Source organism: Colius striatus, chromosome 17 (genome assembly GCF_028858725.1).
Source record: "Colius striatus isolate bColStr4 chromosome 17, bColStr4.1.hap1, whole genome shotgun sequence".
NCBI classification, from domain to species: Eukaryota; Metazoa; Chordata; class Aves; order Coliiformes; family Coliidae; genus Colius; species Colius striatus.
Window position 1 is genome coordinate 7,053,844 of NC_084775.1, and position 23,707 is coordinate 7,077,550.

The window sequence follows — 23,707 nt, forward strand, 5'->3', positions numbered from 1 at the left end:
ACAAGACAGGAAGGGGGAAAAGCACGCCACGCCGAGAAACGTCCTACCACTTAGGGACGCCGGCAGCAATTAGTGCTTCTTGTGGCAGAGAAAGCAAACTTACTACAACCCCGCATCTGGCCCCATCGGAGCGCCGGGGTCGGCCGCGCGCCGCGCCCCCCGCCACAGAGCCCGGCAGCCCCGGCCTCCCCGTGAGGCATCACCCCGCAGCCCCAAGCCCCGGCCGCAGCAGCGGCGGCGGTGCGTGCTCCCCGCGAGCAAGACGCTCGTTTTCCTCCTGCCAGCCAAACGCGGCCTCCCCGCGGAGTGGGCGGGAGGGGGGGGGGGAGAGGAAGTTTCCCTTGGGCCTCCCGCGCCCGCCCCGCGCGGGGCGGCCGCTTCCCACGGCCGCGGGGCCGCCCCCCCCGCACTCACCATCACCGAGGCGGCGGGAGCGCCGCGCCGGAGCTGGCCCGCGGAGCCGGCGCGCGCCCGCGCCCCCGCGCCGCCCCCGCGCCCCCACCTGACCGCGCGGGCCGAGCCCCGCCTCACGCTTCCTCTCGCACCGGAGTTCGCCCGGCCGCTGGAAAGCGCATACCTTAGATTTCCTGCCGCCGCGGCGATTTGTTTGTTTTATTCCCCCCTCCTCCTCTCCCCGCTTTTCTGTGCGAGCGGGCGGCCGGCAGCGCTGGAGCTGTTTGCTCGCTCTCCTGCCGGAGGACGCTCGTGTTTGACAGAGGATGTTGGTCCCAATTATCGCCGAGCCTGGCTCGGAGCCACCCCACTTAGGGCAAGTGAGTAAACAGCTGCTCCTGTCGGTTTGCAGGCATTAATAAAAAACCGTTATCTGCTCCCACCTGTCCGCCAAACCTTCCCAAAATACTCCCTGACCCAGTTTAACCCTGCTGGTGCCGCTTCGGCACCCTTCACCTCGCCGTCACCGCAGGCCCACTCGTGACCTATTTTTCTCGCGCGAGGCCCGCTGCCTCCTGTGCCCGCAGCGCTGGAGCGGGGGAGGCACCGGCCTCCTGCCCTGGCCGCCGCCCGGCGGCTGCAGCCAAGGGCTGCGCGGGGGGTGCGGGGGCCTCCGCTGCGCCTACAGCCGGGTATTCGCCCCCGCATCGTGCTACACTGTAGCTCCCATTCGTGCCACTGAAACACCTCTCACCGAAGAGCAGCACGATCCTGCTACACCCCCCTTGCTTGTATTTTTACCGTCTTAGCGTCCCCTTCCCCAAGCATAGAGGGTTTTTTTAACTAATCTCCAGCTCCTGCAATAGCAGAAAGTGCAGGTGGCACTTTTCTTTCGCCAGTCCGTTGCCACCTCTTCCACTACCTCCGTCTTCCTTCCTTGAACTATTTGACAGGGAAAACAAAGATCTACCCATGTCCCTTCCCCCCATACTTCCCTCTCCCTACTTTCAATCATTTTAGCCAATCCCATATTAAGAGACTTAAAACATGCCCCAGTCCACTGCCAACCTCAGTCCATTTAAGCCTGCCTCACAAACTTTTTCAAGCTGAGCTTAGCACAGCAAAACATGATCTTTTTCCAGCCGCTCATCCAGGCTCTGCTTCTGATTAGCTTCATCACAAAAGTTTTAACATTTTAGCTTTACTTGTTCCTTTCTCTCACCTTTGCAAAGCAGGGCAACTGATTTTACCACTTTAAATTAAGGAAAGAAATTTATCTCCGTAGAGTTTAAAAGGATGTGTTTTCCACCACAGACTATCTTGGCTTCTGTCCCATTCCAAAGGTTTTTTCTCGTTTCTTATCTCCCTCGATCAACATTTTATTAATCACCATGAAATTTCCCAGGTTTGCACTGCAGACTCCTACAGCACACATGATTCAGAATGAATTTTGCACTGCTTGCACATGCAGGTGTTTGCAACTTACGCTACTGAGCAAAAGAATTCCATTTTAGTCACTGAAGGTAAAAACATACTTGGTGAAGTGGCATCCCCTGCACCTATGGGAACCAGCAAGGTATCACAGGACTTCAGCATTCTGGACGTGGGAGATACATTACTGAGACACCCTAAATTCAGTATGGTTGTGGCAAAAAATGGATGGTATTTACTTGGTGTTCACACTTGGTGTGACCTCTGGCTCAGGCAGTCCTGCTCCCACTGCTGCTTGCTCAAAGCTCAGACTGTGTAATATCAATGGCCTTTTTATTAATTTTTTTTACACAGCATAGTACTTGGCACACTCTACTCAAGTCTTCTGGCTGATCAGAGGTAAAAACCAATACAGTATTTTCTGGTTTATATAGTTGGAGACACTGTCCAAATCAGGGCTGTAGAAACAGCTAACATACACTGCTTTTTAGGCTTAATTTAGGTGATAGAGGAACTAACCAATGAGACTTTATGCATTGGCAAAGAAGGGTGGGAAAAGGACTGACAGAGCAATTACAGAGAACTTGAAATATGCCCAGAGTCAACAAGATGACCTAACATTTGTCCTTTTAAAAATAAATACTCACAACGAATATATTCAGTTCAGCAAACCATCTCTGAGAAAGAACAACTATGCTAGGTGCAACTGTTAATCCTCAAAGACTATGTCCTATACTTACTTAACTTTCAGTTATTTATGATGGGGAAGGAAGAGGGCAAAGCACTATTCCAGACCATTAAAAAGGGGCAAGTTTATGTTTCCTTCTTTAATGGTTTCATTTTGTCAAATCCACCTCTCCCCCCCCCCTTTTTTTTTTAAGTCTTCTGTGTATTTTAAATCAATAACAACTAAAGAAAGTTTGAGGAACATATCAGCCAGAATCCCCTATGGGATGTGAGCTCTAGCACATACTCTCTGGTGCTGCAATATCAGGAGCCAAATCAAAGTGATTTTGCACTTTTAAGCATTTTTAACATTTGCACACTGGGATTTCTTGATGAAATGTTTAGGGGTGAACAACGAATGTTCAGGAAGATTTCAGACCTCTCCACACTGTCAAGATAAGGATATTAGCTTTCCTTGCCAACACAGCATATGAGTTTGTTACAGTTAACAGATTTGAAACTGTGTTCCACTTTCAGACTATTTTCTTCAGTTCAGAGGATAGGCATTGTAAATCCTGGCATGAACTCTATTTCCACTTAGGAAGAATAGATTTCATCTTTTGTTTAAAGAAGTAGGGCATTGTTTTCACTTATAGATGGCTTTTTTTTTTCTCTGTAGAGAGAACTGTAATCTCAAGTTTCCACTATAATAAAAGTCCTACAGGAATTAGAAAGTATTCTCCCTTCAGCAGCAGTATTTGCTTCCTTTAACTCAGATATTTTTCATGTTCTTGCAAACAGTCGGATACCAACAGCTACCAGATTGGAGTATTTGCCTAGAAAACACAGTCTAAACCAGAGTAGCAACTTCTGTGGTCTTACAGAAGTATTTTTGAGGCAAATGTCTTTTTTCCATCAGTGCTGGAACTACTGTAAGGAGACCACTAATGCTGAGCAGCAGAATTGGCTGCTACCAACAAAACAACACACCTCCACTACAGTTAAACCTACACAGTGGTCGGTCGTAAGAGAAAGACAAGAGGTTAGGAGAGTGAAAAGGAGGGAAGGGAGAAGGATACATTCCATGTTTCAAGTATTCATCAATTTTGTTATCCAAAGATGATGTCCTGTTTATACACAGTTCTTGTTTATTAAAAGGCAAAAGGGAATTTTATTCCCTTTTGAATTTTAAAGAGAAACTTGAATGAGCACGTGTCAAATCTGAACCTTCAGAGGACTTGTACCTTTTCAAAACCTGCCTCTTTCCAATATTCAACAAGGAATTTAATCCTTTCTGGCAATTACTATTTTGCTTGAAAACCACAGCTTTGATTGTAAAAGAATACTTCAGCCAATTTGGTATAATTTATACATAACAAACTTACTCTGCATAAGAAGAGGAATTTCTATGAATAAACCTATTATTTTGAGCATTCCATATGAATCAGATGCTCTTTGTCTAGAGACAAACGTAAAATAATACCTAATTATTTATCAACACACAACATTTAAACTGCTGTTCTTAAAACAACAAATAGAAGAAGAAAGAACAAATGCAAATTGAAAAAATAGGAGAGGAATATGTCAAAAGGTAGCACCGGGAGTAAGAGAAACCAAGAGGAGAATTAGAACAGAAGTCTGTGGTATACCATCTTGCTGTCTTCACCTTGCTGCCCACATACTTAAAAGACTTCAGATTCAGACTCATCTCCTGGTGGGCTTTTCATTTTGTCAGCTCCAGTCTGCTGCTGGAGACAGCTCTCAGAAGGAAGTTTTCAGGAAGACGCTTTGCTTTACTATATCAATTTGAGAACATATAGAGTCAGGGAATCTTATTCTGGCTCAATTATTCACAAAAAGCAAGCAGAGACCTGTCAGATTTTGATGGAAAAGTGACATATTGAAAAGATAGTGACAAAATAACCCAGAAAATAGGCCTACACGTGAGCAGTTTACCTGCCTGCATTGTCACAGCAACGCTGTGCCCACAATACGCTGTCTGATTTCTAGCAAAGATTTGAGGAAGAGAGTAATACTCATTGACTACTAAATTTACAAAGAAGAAACCCATCCCTCTGCTTAAAATCTGCCCTTTTCTCCCAGACTTTGTCAGCAGGGTCATATCAACTGACTGTCTAAATCGCAGGCTGAGAACTCTTCGGGCATGAAACACGTGAGGCAGTTAAGTCCTGTCTATCTCCTCTTTTCTTCCCTAATTCGAGTCTTGCCTCCTAAGTGCCTGGGTGCCAGGTGGCACAACCTGAAATTGTAACTTTTATGACATGGTAGTAGATATTTCTGAATTTCAGCACTGGAACTGACTTTCCAAAATTTCTCATCCACATTCTGATGATCTCCAATACAGTCAAAGCTGGGTTTTGTAAACAGCTTCACTTGAAATTCTGTACTGCACCCTAGCAATGCTGAGAACCCAAGTACATTTCCTAGAGACAACCATTAGACTTCCTCTAGTTCCAGCACGCTCACTGTGCAGTCCCTCATCAGTGAAGTACAGCGGCTGCATCTTGAAGCTCATCATGCTTTTCTTTGTGATTGCAAATAGCTGCGACTGGATGCAGCAGTATTCTTCATTCTTTCTAGCTTTCATACTTCTATGAGACACTTGAACAAACTAACAATACACTTGAAGAAAGTGCATTAGTATCTCATTCTGCTACTATCTTCTCACCTAAGTCTTAGTTTTAGAATTCATTCAAAACTAAGTAGGATAAGTCCTCTGGCCAGTTAGCTACAGTTAAAGAATTTTTCCTATTAGGATTAGTTTTATTGCCTTAAAATTAGTTTATTGTTTTAAAATACACATAAACACACATATATGCACACAGAGTAAAACTCAAAAAGTCTTTTTACTGTTGCTTATGTTTAAACTCTGCTAGACAAGGATTCACTGCCTGCAGAACACGTTTTATGGATCCACTGTGATTCACAGACTGAAGACCAGACATGGAATGATGAAAAATGTCTTGTTTCTTTCTATACTATTGTTTTGGGAAGTTACTGTTGCAAGGTTAAGATAGAAAAAACCCCACCAAAACCAAAACCCCGGAGACTGATGGGCTCCTAGACTTCATTCTAGGCATGAAAACGTCACCTTTACGTGTCACCAAATGTAATTTTTAAAGATTAAATTTATCCATTTTCCTGGGGAAACAGAATGGAAAAAAAAATAGCTGCTTAAAACCCATCCACTGGCATGAACGACAGTTCAGAACCCATGTCTGTATCTCCAGGGATTTAGATTTATTGGCATCTTTACTAGCTGGGTCTTGGAAGCCTGCAGTGTTAGCCAGAAAGAACAGCGTGTATATATTGAGACAGAAAACTCTGTGAATGACGGACATTTTTCACTGATGAGTTTTGTTTTTCCAAGAGGACGGAGTGAAGAACTGAAAATAACATGTTGGGTAGGGGTTGAAAAAGTTATCTAGCTTTTTATAGGCAACTTCAAGACTTCACTGCTTCCTGGGTTTCTGGTTGTAATCCAATCATTATGAAAGTTTCACTTGCACAGTTAACCCCTTGCTTACTTTTGTTTTCAGAGTTGGCATTAAGATTGCAGAAGAGAGTGAGCACACATGGAAGCAAGTGACAAATGAGAGAACAAACTCTCTTCTGTCTACCGAAAGCATTCTTCCAATTAAACTTTACAAAGTCTAGGCAGAAGATGTATGGGTAGAATTACATTAACTTTACGGGTGAAAAAAAGAGGTAAAGAAGGGAAATAGGTTGGTACTGGCAAAAGAACAACTATCAAGGGTAAAGTCAGAAAAAAAATAATGAAATTTTAACTGTTATTGTAGGGGCAACTAGTATCACAGTTTGCCACTTCCCCTTACCCCAGTAAAAGATAATTGCCATGTTAGACAAGAAAAACAATGGAAATTAATACGCTTACTTGACTCAAATATGTGGGTTCTAGAAAAGCTACCTTTTTCCACATAGAAAATGTCTGCCTGTTTCAAACACTGACACTAAGAACAGTGAATTTAATGGAGAGAAAATATATTCTCTTCCTTACATTCATTTTTATGAAATTGACCTTCAGTCATGGTTTGAGGGAAGAGCCAGGCTATCTCCTCATTGTGCATTTTAATCTATCAACTTATCCAACATTTAAGCTTTTATTTAAAAAAAATTCCTACACTTGATGCAAAAATAACCCCGTGTATCTGGATTATTTTTAATCACCGCAAATGTGCCTTCCTGGATCTGCAGACAGGTGACTGATTTTTTTCAGTAAGAGTTCCCCTATGCCGTGGCTCAATGGATATTCAGTGATGGGTACCTGGAGCAGCATGCCTGTGATATAGTGTTGCTCCACAGAAGATGTAGGGAGGGGAAATTGAGATAATTAACAAAGACCAAAAAGGAAGAAAAACAAGGAACAGAGGATGGGAAGACACTGAGATTTAGTTTGACTCTTCGATCTTCTAACCTTTAGCTTATAACCATAAAATAACTGCCATTTATACGGCTGACTATTTACAAATTAAGGCACAAGATTATACAATCATTTGGCTCAGAAGGAACTCCTGGAGGGATGTATATTTACTCCTCAGCAGCTTTCCACACAAGTATCTCTTCACACCAGAAACGGTTTCCTCACTCAGATGAAGAACAATGGCCTTATAATGACATTATTCAGGAATATAAGAAAAGAGATGAAACACTTGTTAAAATTACTGAGGAAGCAGGCCAGGCAGGCATCATGTTAGCTCAAACATATCTCCAATGCAGTACAGCAAGGCCCTGCAGCACAGTGCCTCCTTAACAGCACACCAGAGCACTGCTGACAGTCCTCACTTGTAAATTCTCAAGTCATTTCATAAAGTAGCTTGCTCTTCCTAGCAGCAGAAGAAAACATAACGGAGATGTCTTTTACATAACATGTGAATACTCCACAGTCAGTAGAGAGCTGACAGTAAGAATCTGCATTTACTGAATGGCACTTTTACAAAGCAGAAAGCTCACTCTTTTAGGGCCTATTTTCTGCACAGGGAAAACACAGGTATCTCATGGCTACAATATAGCCACCTCCTGAGGAAGATTAAAGATAATTCTGTCTTTTAAAATAGGTATGGATTTAACCATGTCCTAATGAGATACCCCATCTGCCTACCATAAGCATAACAAAAGAAAAAAGCATACTTAGACTACAAACGTGTTGTCATTACAGTATTGTTATTATTTTGTTTTATGAAACCACACAGAAGGTCAGAGTTAATGGTGGTGGTCACCTTTTCTAGACACTTTTTGTATACCACCTATGAAATAGTACTAAGTCTAATAACTTGTTTAAAGTGTTATTTACTTGCTGGAATAATAAAAAAGTATTTTTTCTAAATGTTTCCTTTGTGGTTTCTGTTCCCTTATTGTTGCATAAAAATGGCATCCAAACCACTCAGAACCAAAAAGAGCAAAATTGAATAACTGAGCCCTTGTGATTTCTGGGATGTCACTTGTGACTTTTTCAATAAGCTTTGTTTTTTTTAAACTTGAGTTGGCAATTTCTCATACTCATTTTCACATGAAGTGTTAGAACCACTAAAAAGACCAACATTTTCTTTAAAAGTGGCAACCAATCATGGTCAAGCTAAAATTAATTCTCATAGAATCCCCATACGTGACTAAACTGTCATTATGCTGAGACACAATCTCAATCCACATAGATGCATGGAGAGATAACTTTCTACAAGTTCTTCCCCACTTCTCCAAATGTGATTCAAATGGCACTATTTTTCTCAGAAGACTCCTGTTCCACCTAACAGATGTCTAGGAGCTGGAAGTACACTTGTCAAATCAAAAGACACACACCAACTAGGAGCAGGAGGAGAGTAACCCAGATCTATCACCAGTCGAGGACAGGAAGGAGGAGAGATCAGTAAAAGTTCTAGGAAATTGTTTTTAGTCTGCTGTTGCCTCCAGTTTCCAGCCTTGAAGAGCTGCCCTTGGCCCTGGCTGGTATTTGGGTGTTCATGGCAACATTAGTAGCAACCTCAGACTGGGCAGAATAAATGTCTAGAATACATTCAGACCACCCTAATAGATTTCCGTCTTCCCTTAGATGATGCATAGCCAGTTATCTCTAAGAGAGACATTTAACTTTTGTAATGAATGTTTTATTTCAAGTCATGGGAGTCATTAATGCTGAGATTACATTTCAGGAGCTCGGAGAAAGCAATGTATGTCTAAGGGAAGGCATAAAAACAACTGAAGCATATAATGAAACTGCCTTGATATAACTTCCCATCTCCTGGGAAAGTTGAGGCATGTTGCCTTTTTTTTCCCCCCTCAATAGTCAGTCTCCTGTACTAGTGACTTCATAAAAGCCTTCTTTCCTACATCTCAGATTCACTTGTATGGTTCTGGTTGTATAGAATCACAAAACAGAGTCAGTCCTTGCACCTTTTCTTCCTTTACAGAATCAATTTTCCTCTGGTAAGACAAAGAGGCATAACTCTCAACCTGAAAGATGATGAAGGAAAGAACCTGGGGGGAGTAACAGAGAAAGCTCTGACTGGTTATCACCATGCTATTATAAGAACTACCTCTAGAAATTTACAGCACCAAACTTAGGCTTTATTCTTCAACTGCTCAGTTGAAGCTTTCAGATAGCACAGTGGAGGTCTGCCAGTGCCCAGTCACACCTGGTACGAACAATAGTAAATCAAAGGGAAATCACTGCTGCCTTTCAACTTCTGGTTCCCAGTGGATGCTGCTACCTTAATTTGACCCTGCTTACTCACTCCACAGAATGAAGAGCTTCAGGGATACAACAGAGAATAAACAGACTGTGTTTCTTTTGGAATTAATAGATCAGTTATCCTTAACATTTTGCAGCAAGGCTTCATGCACACAAATGTCTGGTATATTGTGTGCATGCACAGCTTTTGTATGTGGGGAGCAGTTACCAAAGATGGACATCGAGATCTTTATTACAACACATTATTATTACCACAGATGATGTGCCAGGAAAACACAAATACTGCATATTAAACCATATGGAGAAGTTACTGGTACACAGAGCTCAACCATCAAAATGCTTCTTCCATAGTCACCACCCACCCACAGACTGATGAATATCCATCATCTGTGCACAAAGTTTAACTTTGTTTTATTATTAGTGGCATGAAATCTGAATATATTTTAAAAAATGCCTTACTATATGAACGAATGTTTTGGGATTAATTTCTAATTTAGTTATTTAGTAACTATAGAAACCACCCTGAGCTCTTTTTTTTTTTTCCAAAGGCAAAAACAAAAGGCCTCTCTATATATTTAAAGATAGAAGAGGGGAAAAGCCAATGTGTACTGACACATGCAGGTTATAGAGAAGTATGCAACTGGGCAAACAAAGAAGACTTGGTATTCATTTACACAGGAACACAGCTAACAGCTCTGTAAGTCTAACTACAATAATCATTCATACAATGACCACCATCACTAGCAAGGCTGTGAACCTGCAAAAACCTCTAGTCCTAGAAACTCAGGGCCATTCTTCTCTGTGAAACAACTAGGTACAATAATGCAGTAAGCATTTTTTTCTTAAAACTGAAAAAGAGAACATGTGCAGCCTGACATTATTCTAGCATATCAAATGAGAATAAATCAGGGCTAAGTGACCATGCTTTTTTTGCTCATTCTGAAGACAGTTAAAAATGAATTCAAGGAGATTTCAGTCACAGCTGAATGACAGCTAACAAATTAGACAACAGACCATGACGTGCAGATTGAGACCAGCAGTTCTGCAGTAGATTTTAACAGGAGACAGTTTTTCTCAGGTTTATTTCTTTTCATACAGTGCTGTCATAAATATTTAATAAATAAGTATACTAGGAGTAGGCATGATTTATGAAATGCCTGTAAGGATCAGGCTGGCATAATCCCTACTTGTCTCTGGGCTGCTAGCTTTCTCTCTCTCCACACTGTTGTTTGTACTTGTCAATTTGAGTCAGCTATAATTTAACAGACCTGAATCTTCAGTGCAACAGATTAAAAACACTAGTGCTACTTGCTCCAGAAGAATAAGGTATTTCAATAGTTAAGTACATAAGGGAAGCCACTTACAAAATAGTTAAACGAATGTCTATCATGAAGGCCAAAGAGTTCTCAAAAATAAAGCCAAATGCATTTAATAGAAGCAAATAACTTAGGCCAAGTGTTTCTAGTGGAAATAACTCTGGAGGCCATTAATAAGCTTAAAAAATCATAAGGTTATCTATTTAATTTCTAAGATTAGATGCAAGTATTTAGTTTTGTAGAGCTCTAATTTCTGTTTTATCACCCATTTCTGTATGTGAAGACACTAGCTGGGACAGTGGGCTGTAACACCATCTGGATGCAAGGGATGACACACAAGTCTGTATTCTGAGCACTGACCCAGATCATGCAGTACATTTGCAAACCCACCGCCTGGCTAGGAGCTTTGCAGAAGAAATAACTAGTTGAGGTGTAACACAAACAAGGTCAATGCAGTGTTGAGAGATTTTTTTTTTCCCAAGTTGTTCACAGATTTAAGCTTTGTCCAATTGTGGAATGTCACATGACACTAACAGATTTTTTTTCATGGGCACTTGTAGCCCTTTCTCTCTTGGATCTGGATTTTCTCACTGTGTCATCTGTACTGGATTACTGCCACATGTTCCACACTGAGTGTTACTTGAAGAGCATTTTGAAAATACAGCTGGGTAGAAAATAAGACCACCAGAATACTTTCTCATGCTAAACTCATAATGTACACTGTACCTGTTAATAGATACCTTCCTATACGTGTGCAGGAATAAGTCAAGATGCTTACACTGACTCACAAAGGCTTCAACAAGTTGTTTTGCTTTCTGAGGCACTCCATGTGCTAGTTAAATCATCATGATAGCCGAGACACACTGGAGTTCCCAGTTGGAAATTTCTAAAGCCTGGAGGCAGCAGTCTACATGGAGGACTCCAGAACAACATCACCTTTGTCTATTGGCAGACTCAAGTTCAAGGTGAGAACAGCTTTCACATATCTCTCTTTTAAACAGTATTGCAAATACCTTGCACTGGGCTAGCATATACCTTTTCTTGAAGGTTATTTTTTATTTCAAATGGTATTTAATTTCTTATTAAACTAATAGTACTAAATTATGGTAATTATATTGTTGATTTATAAAATAAGATTATTATACCACTGTCTAGTATCTATTCTAGCACTTGGCATCCTTCAGAGTATAAAAAGACCAGTATGAAGAAGAAGGAATGATTGTTTTTTGAAATCATGGTGGAAACATCCAACTAGAGACACAATGGAATCTATCTTTAATTTAAAGTATGTAGCATTAGCTTTCAAAAACTAAACATAATTTAGGACAAATGTTGATCTCTCTTATCTGGTAATTTGCATTTTCAAGTAAAAACACTCCCTTATAAACCCTGCTCATCTTCCTCCTGCATGAAAACACAGGACACTCCTGACACTCAACCCTGTGATGATGAACAAGTCATCCTTGATCATATAAAGTTCACACTTAACTTAAACCATGATGAATAATTTCATTAATTTCTACAAGAATACTTGCATTATCTGGGCCCAAGCCAAAGTATTCACCAGCTTGAAGAGTTAACCATGCTGTGGGATTCTTGTAAGGAAAGCAGGCAGATATTGCAGGGAAATAATGTAGTTTGGTCTATATCCTATTAGGCTGACAGTATTTGTTAGTCAAAACTTCTATCCAGAAAGATGGAATAACATAGAAGCTTTTTTTGCAAACCCATCCATGATACAATTTTGAACCACCATCAGCATTCCTTCAACGCATCTAAGGGAGTATATTCAAAGAGCACTTACCTTACACTTAAAAGAAATTTGCACAAAGGTGCTAATTAACACAACATACAGCAAAAATTAAGATACATGTTAACAGATACAAAATGGAAATAAACTTCACAATTAAAATATTAAAATGGAAGCATTGGATGGGAAAGCAGTGACATAGAATTCTGTCACTGCAATCACAGGCAACCACATAACAGATACCTAGTCCAGGTAAACAAACATCTTCAGGTTCTTGCCACATTGCAAGCCACAAAACAGTTACAGAATCCTAGCACAAAGAAGTAGAAGGCACAAAAACCTACAAGATCCCATAGAAAAGCCAAAGATATTGAAGACAACAGCAATGTGTTAAGTGGCAAACACAGCAGGAAATCTGATAGATAAATGCTCACTCATGTAAGCCTCAGGTATTCTGTGTGCCATGTCACTGAGAGGTACAGACACCTCTGTGGACCAGAAGATATCAGATACAGATGTATGGTAAATGACACATAACTAAGAAATGTTAGTGCTTTTCTCTCCTTGTTTTTATGCTCATCAGAAACAACCATTCTAATGTGGTTCCCTTCAAAAGAGGAAAAACTCAGTAAATATCTGTGGAATACAATTCTGCCTTTCCTTTAGCTGCTCATGGCTTGTTTGCTGTGCCTTTGCTGAATCTCACATTACTGCCCCTTTGCAAAACTTTCAAGTGAGAAACAGGTGTTAAAATGACAGCTGAGAAAGGATAGGTGTGTTTATCAGCTGGATAAACTTACATTGAAGAAGTTAGTCTTGTTCCTCTCGCAGAAGAGGCCCTGTGCAGGCATGTGCTTCAGCTGCTGCCAGGGGATTCCACTGCCCAGCAGCACATCCCGGGCCCACTGCAGGTTCTGTGGATGAAACAGGGCAGGTGAGTTGCAGGCAGGAGATGGAAGTGTCACCACAGGTAGAAGTACAGAGCATTCACTTGCTTTTATTTAATAACCTGCACAGGCTTGCTACCTGCAAGACATACCTACCAGCACCCAGGGCCTAATAGAAAAAACAACCTTTAGGCTTACACTGAAGCCTTCTTTTAGCAGCCTGGTGTATTCAGGCCTTTTACCCAGCCATTGCTCTCTCTGTAATTTCACTTAACCTCTCTGGAAAATTCCACATCTGTCATCAAATTTGGTTAATAGCATTCAGTGAGTTAACAAAGTGTTGGTAGGAGGCTATGATCTCTCTAAGAGTTCAATGCATGAACATCTCTTGTGTAGCTGAGCACTAGGGACAGCTGTTGGCTCCAGGCAAAACATTACTAACAGATGGGACAATTATTAATTGTAAGGGTTCAGTGACAGAAGTTTTGCTTTACTTCATTTTTTTAATTCAGTATTAGAAAGTAGCATTCAAGTCACATTAGACTGGCTTTACAGAGCAGATAAAGGAAAGAGGAAGATACTTGGCTCATAGAGACAAATAAGAATGCTGAATTTTGATTTGTGTTCTTTTCCTCTCTTTCAGATTATTTTCCTTACAAGGCTATGGTGAAACTGTAAAAGCCCTGCTCAACGATCGGTGGGTTTGTCCTAATGACAGTAATCATGCAGAAATCTCCCATGTCTTACCAGAACTGGAGCATCCCCTTTAGCAAATACCGAACACTGGAAATACTAACTAGATATTTACAGTTGTCAAAAATCCTCCATTCAGAGAGCTAATATAGGTTCTTATACAAACCTTGATGATTCTAGTGTATGACAGCTGAGTGGATTTGCATAGCTTTTTTTTTTTTTGGTATAGAGCAAATATATGCTTCCATATAAATATCACAAGATACGTTATGGCTAGTTGAGGGAATCAGTAAGTTATTATCACTGTCAACTGAAGAAAGCAAAGTATGTAAACTTAAGTGCATACTAACTTTTTCCTACAGTGCTTCTCTTGTAACAAGTATTTCTATAATCCTGTTAACCTGTGGATGAATTCTTGAATCTAAGTTTTACAATGAAAATATTAAGAGATCATTAAGAGCAGCATCATGCTCTGGTGAACTGCTGTGCATATTCTACTGACTATCCAGAAGCATGTATTTGGTACACGTAATTCATAGGTTTTTATTGAGCGAGATGATGACAGTAACCTAGGAGTTTCCTAGGAGGAAAGAGGATCATTTAGACAAATGGGGCAATTACATAGTAACTTTGTACAATCAGAACTAATAGGGATAAAGGACATAGTTATAGATTTTACACTGTGCTACTTAAATCAGCATCATCAGTTATTCCCAGTAAATATGCCTGAGTAGGTCGCAACTCATTAGATATCACAGAGACTGCTCTCCTTAGTTTTTGGCTGATGAAATTATTAGGAGTGAGGGAAGGAAGGGATCCAGGACACAGCAAAAAGGATTTATTCTTCTTGGCACACTGCTTGCCAGTCTGAAATGCTGGATTTAGCTGTCTGACTCAGGGCAATTACGAAGTACTCTTTCCAGTTCAGCTGTTGCCTCCCACATCTTCATCACCCCAAGACTCAAAGACAAGATGATTGACAGGGTACAATAACTTGCAAAGAAGGTTACCAGCATCACTCAAGTGGAAAAGCAAAATCTCTTAACAGTCGACCAAGTGGAAATCTGAGTCATCTGAGATGGATAGTCCTTAAATCAATGGTGTTAGAAGCCACCTTTACTTAACTTGGAAACTCCATGAAGTGCTGTTGAGAAGTGTACAAAACATCACACTATGCTTTAATCCTTCCCTCTGATTTTGTTAAACCACTACTACTACATTAAATAAAAGCAAAATAAAAATACTATTGACCTTGAAAGGTAGTGCTTTGAATGAACTCTTATTACCCATCTGTTGCTACTTTAAATGCATACATCTATTATACTTAGAGATTGTGCCTGTCTCCAAGTATTTATTAAACCTACATACATATAATCACAGAATCTTAAAGGTTGGAAGGAACCTCAAAAGATCATGTAGTCCAGCGCCCCTGCCAGAGCAGGATCACCTAGAGTAGATCACACAGGAACTCATCCAGGTGGGCTTTGAATGATGTCATTTTTACAGGCATGTACAGTGCCTGGTTTGATTACTATGCTACCTATGTTATACCTGACATTCATTTCCCCATTAGGGGCTCTGTTCATAATGGACATAATAGAAAATACAAATTTAAGAAACATAAGTTATACAAATGTCTGTGAAAAGATGCTTCTGGGTTTTACAGAGCATTTTGAGATAACAGGACATGTAACTACAATATGTTATTTCCTGACAATCTGCTGGTTGCAGAGCATCAGACCAGTTCTACATACTGATCCCTAAGGACGGCAAATATTTTGACTAAAGTTTTTAGTTATACTGACAAATGGTGTCTTGCCAAGTCCTATCTTCTCCTTCCAAAATGTGCCAATATTTATTTTGAAGGTAAAAAATCACAAAGGATGAAGACTTCAAGACAGAGACAAGGTGGATGGGAAACTAAAACTTGCAAGGAAGTAACTTCTGAAAATGCATCGTTACTTTCCTGCACATTTATTCCAACAAAAAACTCTTAAGTACAAATTTGCTTTGATGACAGAACAGAACAAAGAAGTAGCCTCCAAATAGTAAGCAGGATTTTGCAGGGAAAAAACCCCACGAGAACCTGTAGCCAAACAAAAAATGTTTAAAGATTTTGAAAAGGATGTTAAAAAAAGCACTCAACAACTATTTTTATTAAGCTCACAAAAACAAAACCAGTAATACTGTAAAATGGGAGAAAACAGATTGCATATGGAAAAATTGTTTTTCTATGTGCTATGGAGAACTGCCAATATTCTCCTTTCCCAGCCAACCATGAATTTTGGCCATCAGTCTAAATTCTTCATACAAATTCCTGGCACTGGTACATAAATGCTGAATTTTCCAAGATGGTTATATGCATTTAAAAAATAATTTCAGCTTTCTAAAATGTACCAGTGATCCTCTCTGCTCCCACAGCAACTCAGTCTGATGCAATTTGTCTTATTTTTTAAATCAGGCTTATCATCAGTATATCTAAGCATACTTTTTACTCCAGTTGCAGCTGAAATGCAGAGATGCATTCTGTGTTTTACATTTGTTCAGGAGTGTAATTCCCACCAAAGACATGTTAATGTACCATTAAAACATAGACATTTGACATTGCTCTAAAAAAGAACCCGAATGAGTCAAAGACAGAAACATACCACCTCATGCTATAATGTAATATACCTATATCAGTAGGAAGAAATATTTTTTTAGTGTTAAGTAGTTATTATGCAGAAAGGTAATAATAAAGCATAGTCAAATCCAAGCATGCTAGTTGAAGTCAATCTGGTAACTACTAGGCTTAAACAGCCAGGATTCAATTTTCCCGAGTTCCAAGAGGAGACAGATTTAGACAAGAAGATGTATTTCATCAGAAATATTAATATTTATATAGGGAGAGAGATAGAAAAGCAAAAGAGAAGGCTTCATCACAAAAAAAAAGGAAAACATTTTGCAAGTAGTTCCTCAGGCAAGGATATGCTATTTGAACCAATAAATTGAAAATAGCCTTTTTTGTTGAATGTTTATAGAAAATCATTTATCAGCAACAGTAATGACAGATTGCAGAAATCTACGGCTCCTATTAATGATTAGCTCCCTGGAAAAAATAACAACTGTCACATACAAACAGCATAAGAATGTTTTCAAAACAAGCTATCTTTAAAATAATGATAATATTTTTTCTGGATAATCACTGTACAGCCAAATGGCATATTCATCACCTTTCAGTAGATTGGCAAGACAAGCTACTGCTCAATTCACAGCAGCACTGCTGATATGTTTTCTACCAGGAGGCAACGGGTATGATTTGTTTCCATTACCTTCCCTTCCCTGTTATTCACATAGGCTTTAGTTCTGGTGGTGAAGAGAATTCAGGAAGCCATGTGGTGCAGCATATGACATAAAATAAGAGTTCCAAATATAAAATCTGTGAGTTCAAGGCTTGGTGATCACAGTTAGCGAAATAACTGATAATTTCAACCTACTAGTCATACACATTTTACTTCAGAAAGACAAAGGATTACAGTAACACTAGTATGGAGGAATAAAATAAAGAATTGTGAGGTTTATGGCTACTAGGAAGAACTTTTTCACTGAGAGGGCTGTTAAATACTTTCCCAGGCTGCCCAGGGAGGTGGGGGAGTCCCCATCTCTGGGGATATTGCTAAGCCATGGAGATGAGGTGCTGAGGGCTGATGGGTTAGTGGTGGGCTTGGCAGGGTGAGGTGAGTGGGTGGACTTGATCTTAAAGATCATTTCCAACTGCAATGATTCTATGCTGCTATAATTTTAAAAGCAAAACAAAGAGAAAAGGAGAATTTAATTTTATCATGAAGAATATGCAAGGGTCATGCTGGAAGAAGCAAATTATTTTCCCCTCACTTCAAACAGGAACTGATACTATTATGGTCATCAAGATATCGTTATTCCTGTTTAATCCAAAATCACCATCTTCTGAGCAGAAGGATCTCTGACAGACTTTCACTTGGCAGTTTCCAAATATCAGATAATTTTGTCTTGCTCAAGATGACCTCTATGTTCTCACAGTAGGAAAACTTTCTGTTCACAAAGACCCGAGATACCCAGAAAGTGTGTCCTATGACTGATTACAGCTGATTAATTTCTGCTACTAAGTCACTTTTCAGTACACTAATTCAGAAAAATAAATAATTGCTGACATTTTAATGAGAACATCTTAATTTATGTGACATATCTAAAGGTAACTCTCCACTGAAAACAAAAAAGATGAAGAGCTTCCACAGCATAGATCCAGTCCAGGCTGCATTAAACAAAATTACCTGCTGCACTTTGAAACTTCTGAATTAGTACAAATGACAATGTAGTTTACTTGGGCAATAAACACAGGTAGGCAGCTACTGTATCACTGGCCTGCTCACCTTGTGTGTTCTGCTGTATGTGTAGAGATATGCCAATCTGTAGAGACTCTTGTAGTGCTGTGGAAAGCGGCTGAGACACAAACAGAAGGAGGCGATGCACTGCTCTGTCAGGAACTTCCTCTGCTCCTCAAGGTCTGCTGGAAGACCATGAGGAAATTCAGATGCATCTCCACAAGGTTCAGCTTTCTTTTTGCAGTCCCACTGAGAGGGTGAGTGGATTGCAGCTTTGATGGGATTGCCAGAAGCAGACGGAGGATCCACCAGAATTTTTTGGCCAGTAGTTTCATCAGTATGGTAAGATTCTGAGTTCTCCAGTAGCTCTTCTGATTTTCCTACAACTGGAACATTAAGAGATGACAAATGACAATGAAAATTACAAAGTGGCAAATGAAATGTAGAAAATGCCAAAAATGAAATACAACAAATGGTAATCCTTCTCTTCATTAAAGCACAGACAGAATTATTTCAGTGGTTCCTGAAAAAAAAAAATACTATTGCTGCTGTTTAATTAATAAGTAATCTTCAGCTCATTAACAAACAGAGCCATATATTAATCTCTCCATTGTCTTTATTTGGGTTTTCCCCTGAGCAACAGTAAGAATTCAGCACACCTTACATGATGTGGGATTTTATATACTGGGAGGGGGAACAGGACAATATAAAGTGTAAATTCAGTAACATCCCACTGCAAAGAAAGGAAAAAGGCACAAAAAAGTAAAGCCATCCTGTCATGTGAAATGTATTATTCTGAACAATCTATCTAGAAGAATACAATTCCAGAATATACTATAGGCTTGGAAAGAATGATTAGCAGCAGGATACCATAGGACAGTTTCATGCAAATATTTTTTGCTATTAACTTGGTAACTCCTAGTTCAATTGATTCATCTGTTCTTGAAGGACACGGAATCTTACTTCAGAAGACATCCATGGCAGTGGGAGCTTCCATGTTTCCTGGTAGCTAGTCACTATTACTGAAAACATACATGCTACATGCAGATTATTTTTTTTAAATCTAGTTGTTTTGTTTAGTTTAGTGTGTCTTTGCTAGAATAAAGAGCACCTTAGAGCAGATCTTATGTCCTAGCAGGCTAGAGATATACTAGAGTCAACTTCATCCTCAACTACAAAGCTGCTCTTATATTCTCTGATAAGGCTGAACTTTGAGTAAAATATGTTTTCCAGACAGAAGTTTTCCAAAGTTTCCTTGCACTATCCATCTATCCGTCCATCCAACCTTCCACCTTTACTCTACAGATAGCTTTATGAAAAAATACAACTTTTATCCTTTTGTCAGTAATGCAGGAATCTATTCCACACAGCCTTCTATCAGACAGATGATGACAATAACACTACAAGCCTGAAAGAGAGCCATGTTTAGACTAGTACCCAAAAGATTTAAATCCCAATTTAAAATGGGATTTAGTAATTATGTAAGTAGTAGGAACTAGCATCTCTTTCACCATATTGGTACAAACATCACCAGAGACTTCTCTAGCTTAGGCAAGACTGAAGTAAAATATTCTTAAAAACCAAGATAGCAAGCTAATCCAAGCCTGGAAACAAAAAGACTAGTTGTCTGTTCCAAGTGAGATCAGGGATGTGAATCAGGGCTATCCACATACCATGGTTTCTGGATTTATGAAACTAGAAAACACTAAAGCGCAGTGTAAAAAAAACACTTTGCATACCACAAAGGGCCACAACCCAGAGAGGTGGGCAAAATTTATACACTGGTCTTGTTTGTCTTTCCCTACTAAAGTCCAGTCTCTCTATCTACTGCCACATCCAACTGTCCAAACATCAGATAATGGGAAATTCCAGCTAATGGATTTTGAAACATTTTTTCCAGTAGAATACAGAACACTTCATGCTATTATATACGGAAAAATTTGGTTGAGAGCAATTCCACTTCACTGAAATAAAGTACCCAATGGAATAAAATACCTAATTCCACTAATGGTGCTCTTCTATGTACTGAGTATCAACCCCTACTGGGCCAGGACAAGACTATCTATACCTAGGGAAAGAAAAAAAAACATTTTGTTTGAGATTACCTTCAAATAATTACTCCTTAAATTATTTAGAGATTTGAAACATTGAAGAAGGAGTAAATAATAAGCTAGTCAAAGGGTCAGCACAGACAGCAGTTTGTCATTATTCTTTTCTTTATAAGGTTTAATAGTTGGTACAAATTGGGATGGTCGCATAATATTGTGTATAATACTGTGGATTGCTTGAGTTACACACACATACAGCAATAATGCCTAGTTGACATCCTCAGTCACAGTGCAGTGTATTTCAGTGCTTCTGCACGCTAGAAGAAACATTTTAATGTGAATATACCAACTGATATTATCTATTAAATTGGGCATACTCTTTTCCTCTGTAGATCCCGGGGTCTCTTTGCTGGACATCAGCATGTCAGCACAGGTAGCAGAAATCCTCTTCTCTGTGTAAGTCTTCCTCAGACTGTCTTGAGAGCTGGCAGGCTCATTAAACATATCCTGTGTGGAACTGGAGTCAGATAGCACTGCTGCAGTGCTATCCTGACTCCTTTCTGCAAAAGAGATAAAGAAGGAATGTACCACTTGATACACATCAAGCTGTTACTTGTATCTTGGTAACAGCAAGGTAAAATGGCAGGACTATGCAAACCTCTTACAAGTGCAACATAGGATCCTTAATAACTACCAATTCTGTTCTCAAAAAGGTATTTATTTTCTATTATCTACTTCAACTTATTATTTTGATCTCACCTCTTTGTACTAAGAAATTAAAGCCTCAGACTTCTTTCACTAAGTATTCTTTTAGACTAACATAATAGAGCTCTCTGCCCTATTACATTTCTTCCTAGAATATAATCCTGGAATTTGAATCAAAAGTGATGATGCTCAAAACTTTCAAAAGCAGATAGGCCGAGGATACAGTATTTCAGCTAAATAGTCCTACAAAATTTCTCAGGTTTACTGTGTTATTTACCTTGAAAATCACCCAGTATAATTTTGAGCCTGAAACAAGCAAAGCTCAACTGAGAAGAGAAAGTCAGGAAGAATACCACTACTAGATATTACTCATGAAGGACATAAAAATCACTACCATTAGAGGGCAAAGACTTCCAGGAGTGATCACTGATGCCATCTATCCTGCAGATGTTAGATGCTGCTCACCAAATGTTCTGAACGCGGATTTGATACAGGAAATAAATAATCCATTAAAGAACTTGATCTAAGATAGACAGGAAAACTTGTGGGCTTCAAGGCAATAGACAGAAGAAGTGACTTTGCCTTGACAGAATGGAGTAGTGTGTGTTAGCTGCTGACTACATTACAGCTGTTGATCTGCTGATAGCTGTTAGTGCAGGAAGAGTTGTATGGGATCGTGACTTTATCATGGTGGAAAAAAAAATCACACCTGAGAATAAACAAGCAAGTGAAAAACTTTCCATCCGTATCCGAAACCTGCCTGATATAACCCAAGTTCTTCTATATCAAGGGTTATCAGAGGCAACTCTGCATAAATAAAAAACACAGCTTAATATCTCCAACAGAAAGACACATGTACAAGCCCACTGAGATGGGAACCTGGCATTTTTGTCTAATATTACGCCAATAAAATGCAGTGTTTGACACAAAATTCTAATACGGGTAATTCTCCCCAATTCTGTATCCCAAAAGATTAATTTCCAGTTTCTGCTTAAGATACATGAATAGCTTAACCAAGAGGCATGTTACATCCATTGTCTAGATAGCTCCACTGCATTCTTATTCATTCTCTTGATAAGATCAAGATAGAAAATTTAAAAAAGCAAAAGCCCTTGCTTTGAGATGAGCAGATAATGTAATTAAAATTCTGCTGTTCCATTTGAATTGCACTTGTTCAGGAGAGAGCTGTGAATTTATTTTATCAAGATAAAACCCTCTTGCAGACCTTCAGCTTACACATTAGTTTCTGCTTATTAGGATTCCAATAAATTTAAAGCAAATTTTATGCACTTTGTAGGCTTTTCACCACCACACAAAGAAGATTTTCCCTTTCAGTGAACAGATCTTAATAAAACTGCATCTTGGAAAAGAATAGGGGGACAGTGTTTGCTTCCTAATTGGGAGTTATATAGTTGGTTAATGATGACAAGTTTTATATAGAAATAATATAATTATAAAGAATGAGAAGGATTCTGAAGAGAGGTCAAGCTTCAAATGACTCATTTATGAAGTTTTAATAACCTTCTGTGGTACAAATGGATACTATTGAACTCCTAGTTGGCAGCAGCAAAAACATTTACAGTAGCTCCATGGTTTTTTTTAAAGGAAGTTTCTGCATCTGTGGCAAAGAGCCTGAATTACTCATCTAGGCAAGAAAAAAAAATGCAAATTTCCAAATGTTGCCATCAGCCTTGAGGTCAGTTCTGATGTGTGGGCTGTGACAGATGAAGCATTAGAATGTAAATCAAGAACAATAAGCGAGAGTGGTATCAGATCACTAGGAAACCACACAAACTTCTCAGCATGCAGATTGACAGTGATTTAGCATGTTAAATTTCAAACTGCATGACAAGGAAGCTGTTCCCTATGGGAAACAAATGTAAATACCTCCTTCCAATTAGCTATTTTGAGTCAAAATTTCTGTTTGAGAGAGTGCAGGTACAGCTAGGTGCATTCGCTTTTTCTTTCAATGCATTAACTATACTAAAAAAAAATGTTCATGATATTAACATTGGGCTCCTTAACTGAAAAACAGAGGATAACTACTATTGAGACAACTTCCTATCATTTTAGATACCTCTTGACTGTAGTAGATGCTTTCAAACTAAGCGGGTCTGATGAAGAACACTGGAATATTTCAGAAATTTAGCAGCAGCCAGCAGTTATTCCTATTATTTTCTCGGAAATCACAGAGGATGGATGAAGTCCCAGGTAATCGAAAACAAAGTGTACTATCCCATCTTTACAAAGGATGAAAGGTCAAAGCAACCAGCATTCATTTTCCACAGAATTATTTGACAATAAATAAATAAATCTGCCTATAAGCACCTAAAAGTTAACAAGATGAGCAGTAGAAAACATGTGTGTATCCCAGAGCATATATTCACATGTGGCTATAAAGAATTGGTGATTCTCAAAACAGAGATGGCCAAATGTCATGCTATTGTAAAAGTAATTCAGCAAACTAGCACACTTGAATATATAATCAGTAACTTCACAGAAAAGAATACAAAAGATTCTTCCTGTTCTGTTGAGCACTAAGGAAAATCAAGCTTCATTATAGTCTCTGCATTTAGGACTCACATTTAAAAAATACACTGAATAACTAGAATTGAATTCAGAGGAGAAGAGAAAAAATTATATTAATGAGATGGCATGTAAGAAAAACATTGGGAGAACTGGACCTATTTATCTTCAAACAGATGAGGGAGAATTTCCAAATACATACAAATAACAAAAACAAAAGTACAATAA

The 23,707-nt window shown here is 39.2% G+C and overlaps 1 protein-coding gene across 3 annotated transcripts in view; it reads right to left on the reverse strand.

The window, feature by feature from the left end:
- CABIN1 (calcineurin binding protein 1) overlaps positions 1 to 23,707 on the reverse strand; it is a 90,460-nt gene that overhangs the window by 36,753 nt on the left and 30,000 nt on the right. For all 3 annotated transcript variants that reach the window (XM_062009992.1, XM_062009991.1, XM_062009990.1), the window contains 3 exons: positions 20,626 to 20,808; positions 18,249 to 18,586; positions 13,081 to 13,194 (listed from right to left, as the gene is read on the reverse strand). In XM_062009992.1, coding sequence (XP_061865976.1) covers positions 13,081 to 13,194; positions 18,249 to 18,586; positions 20,626 to 20,808 — 635 coding nt within the window. The remainder of the gene's footprint in view (positions 1 to 13,080; positions 13,195 to 18,248; positions 18,587 to 20,625; positions 20,809 to 23,707) is intronic.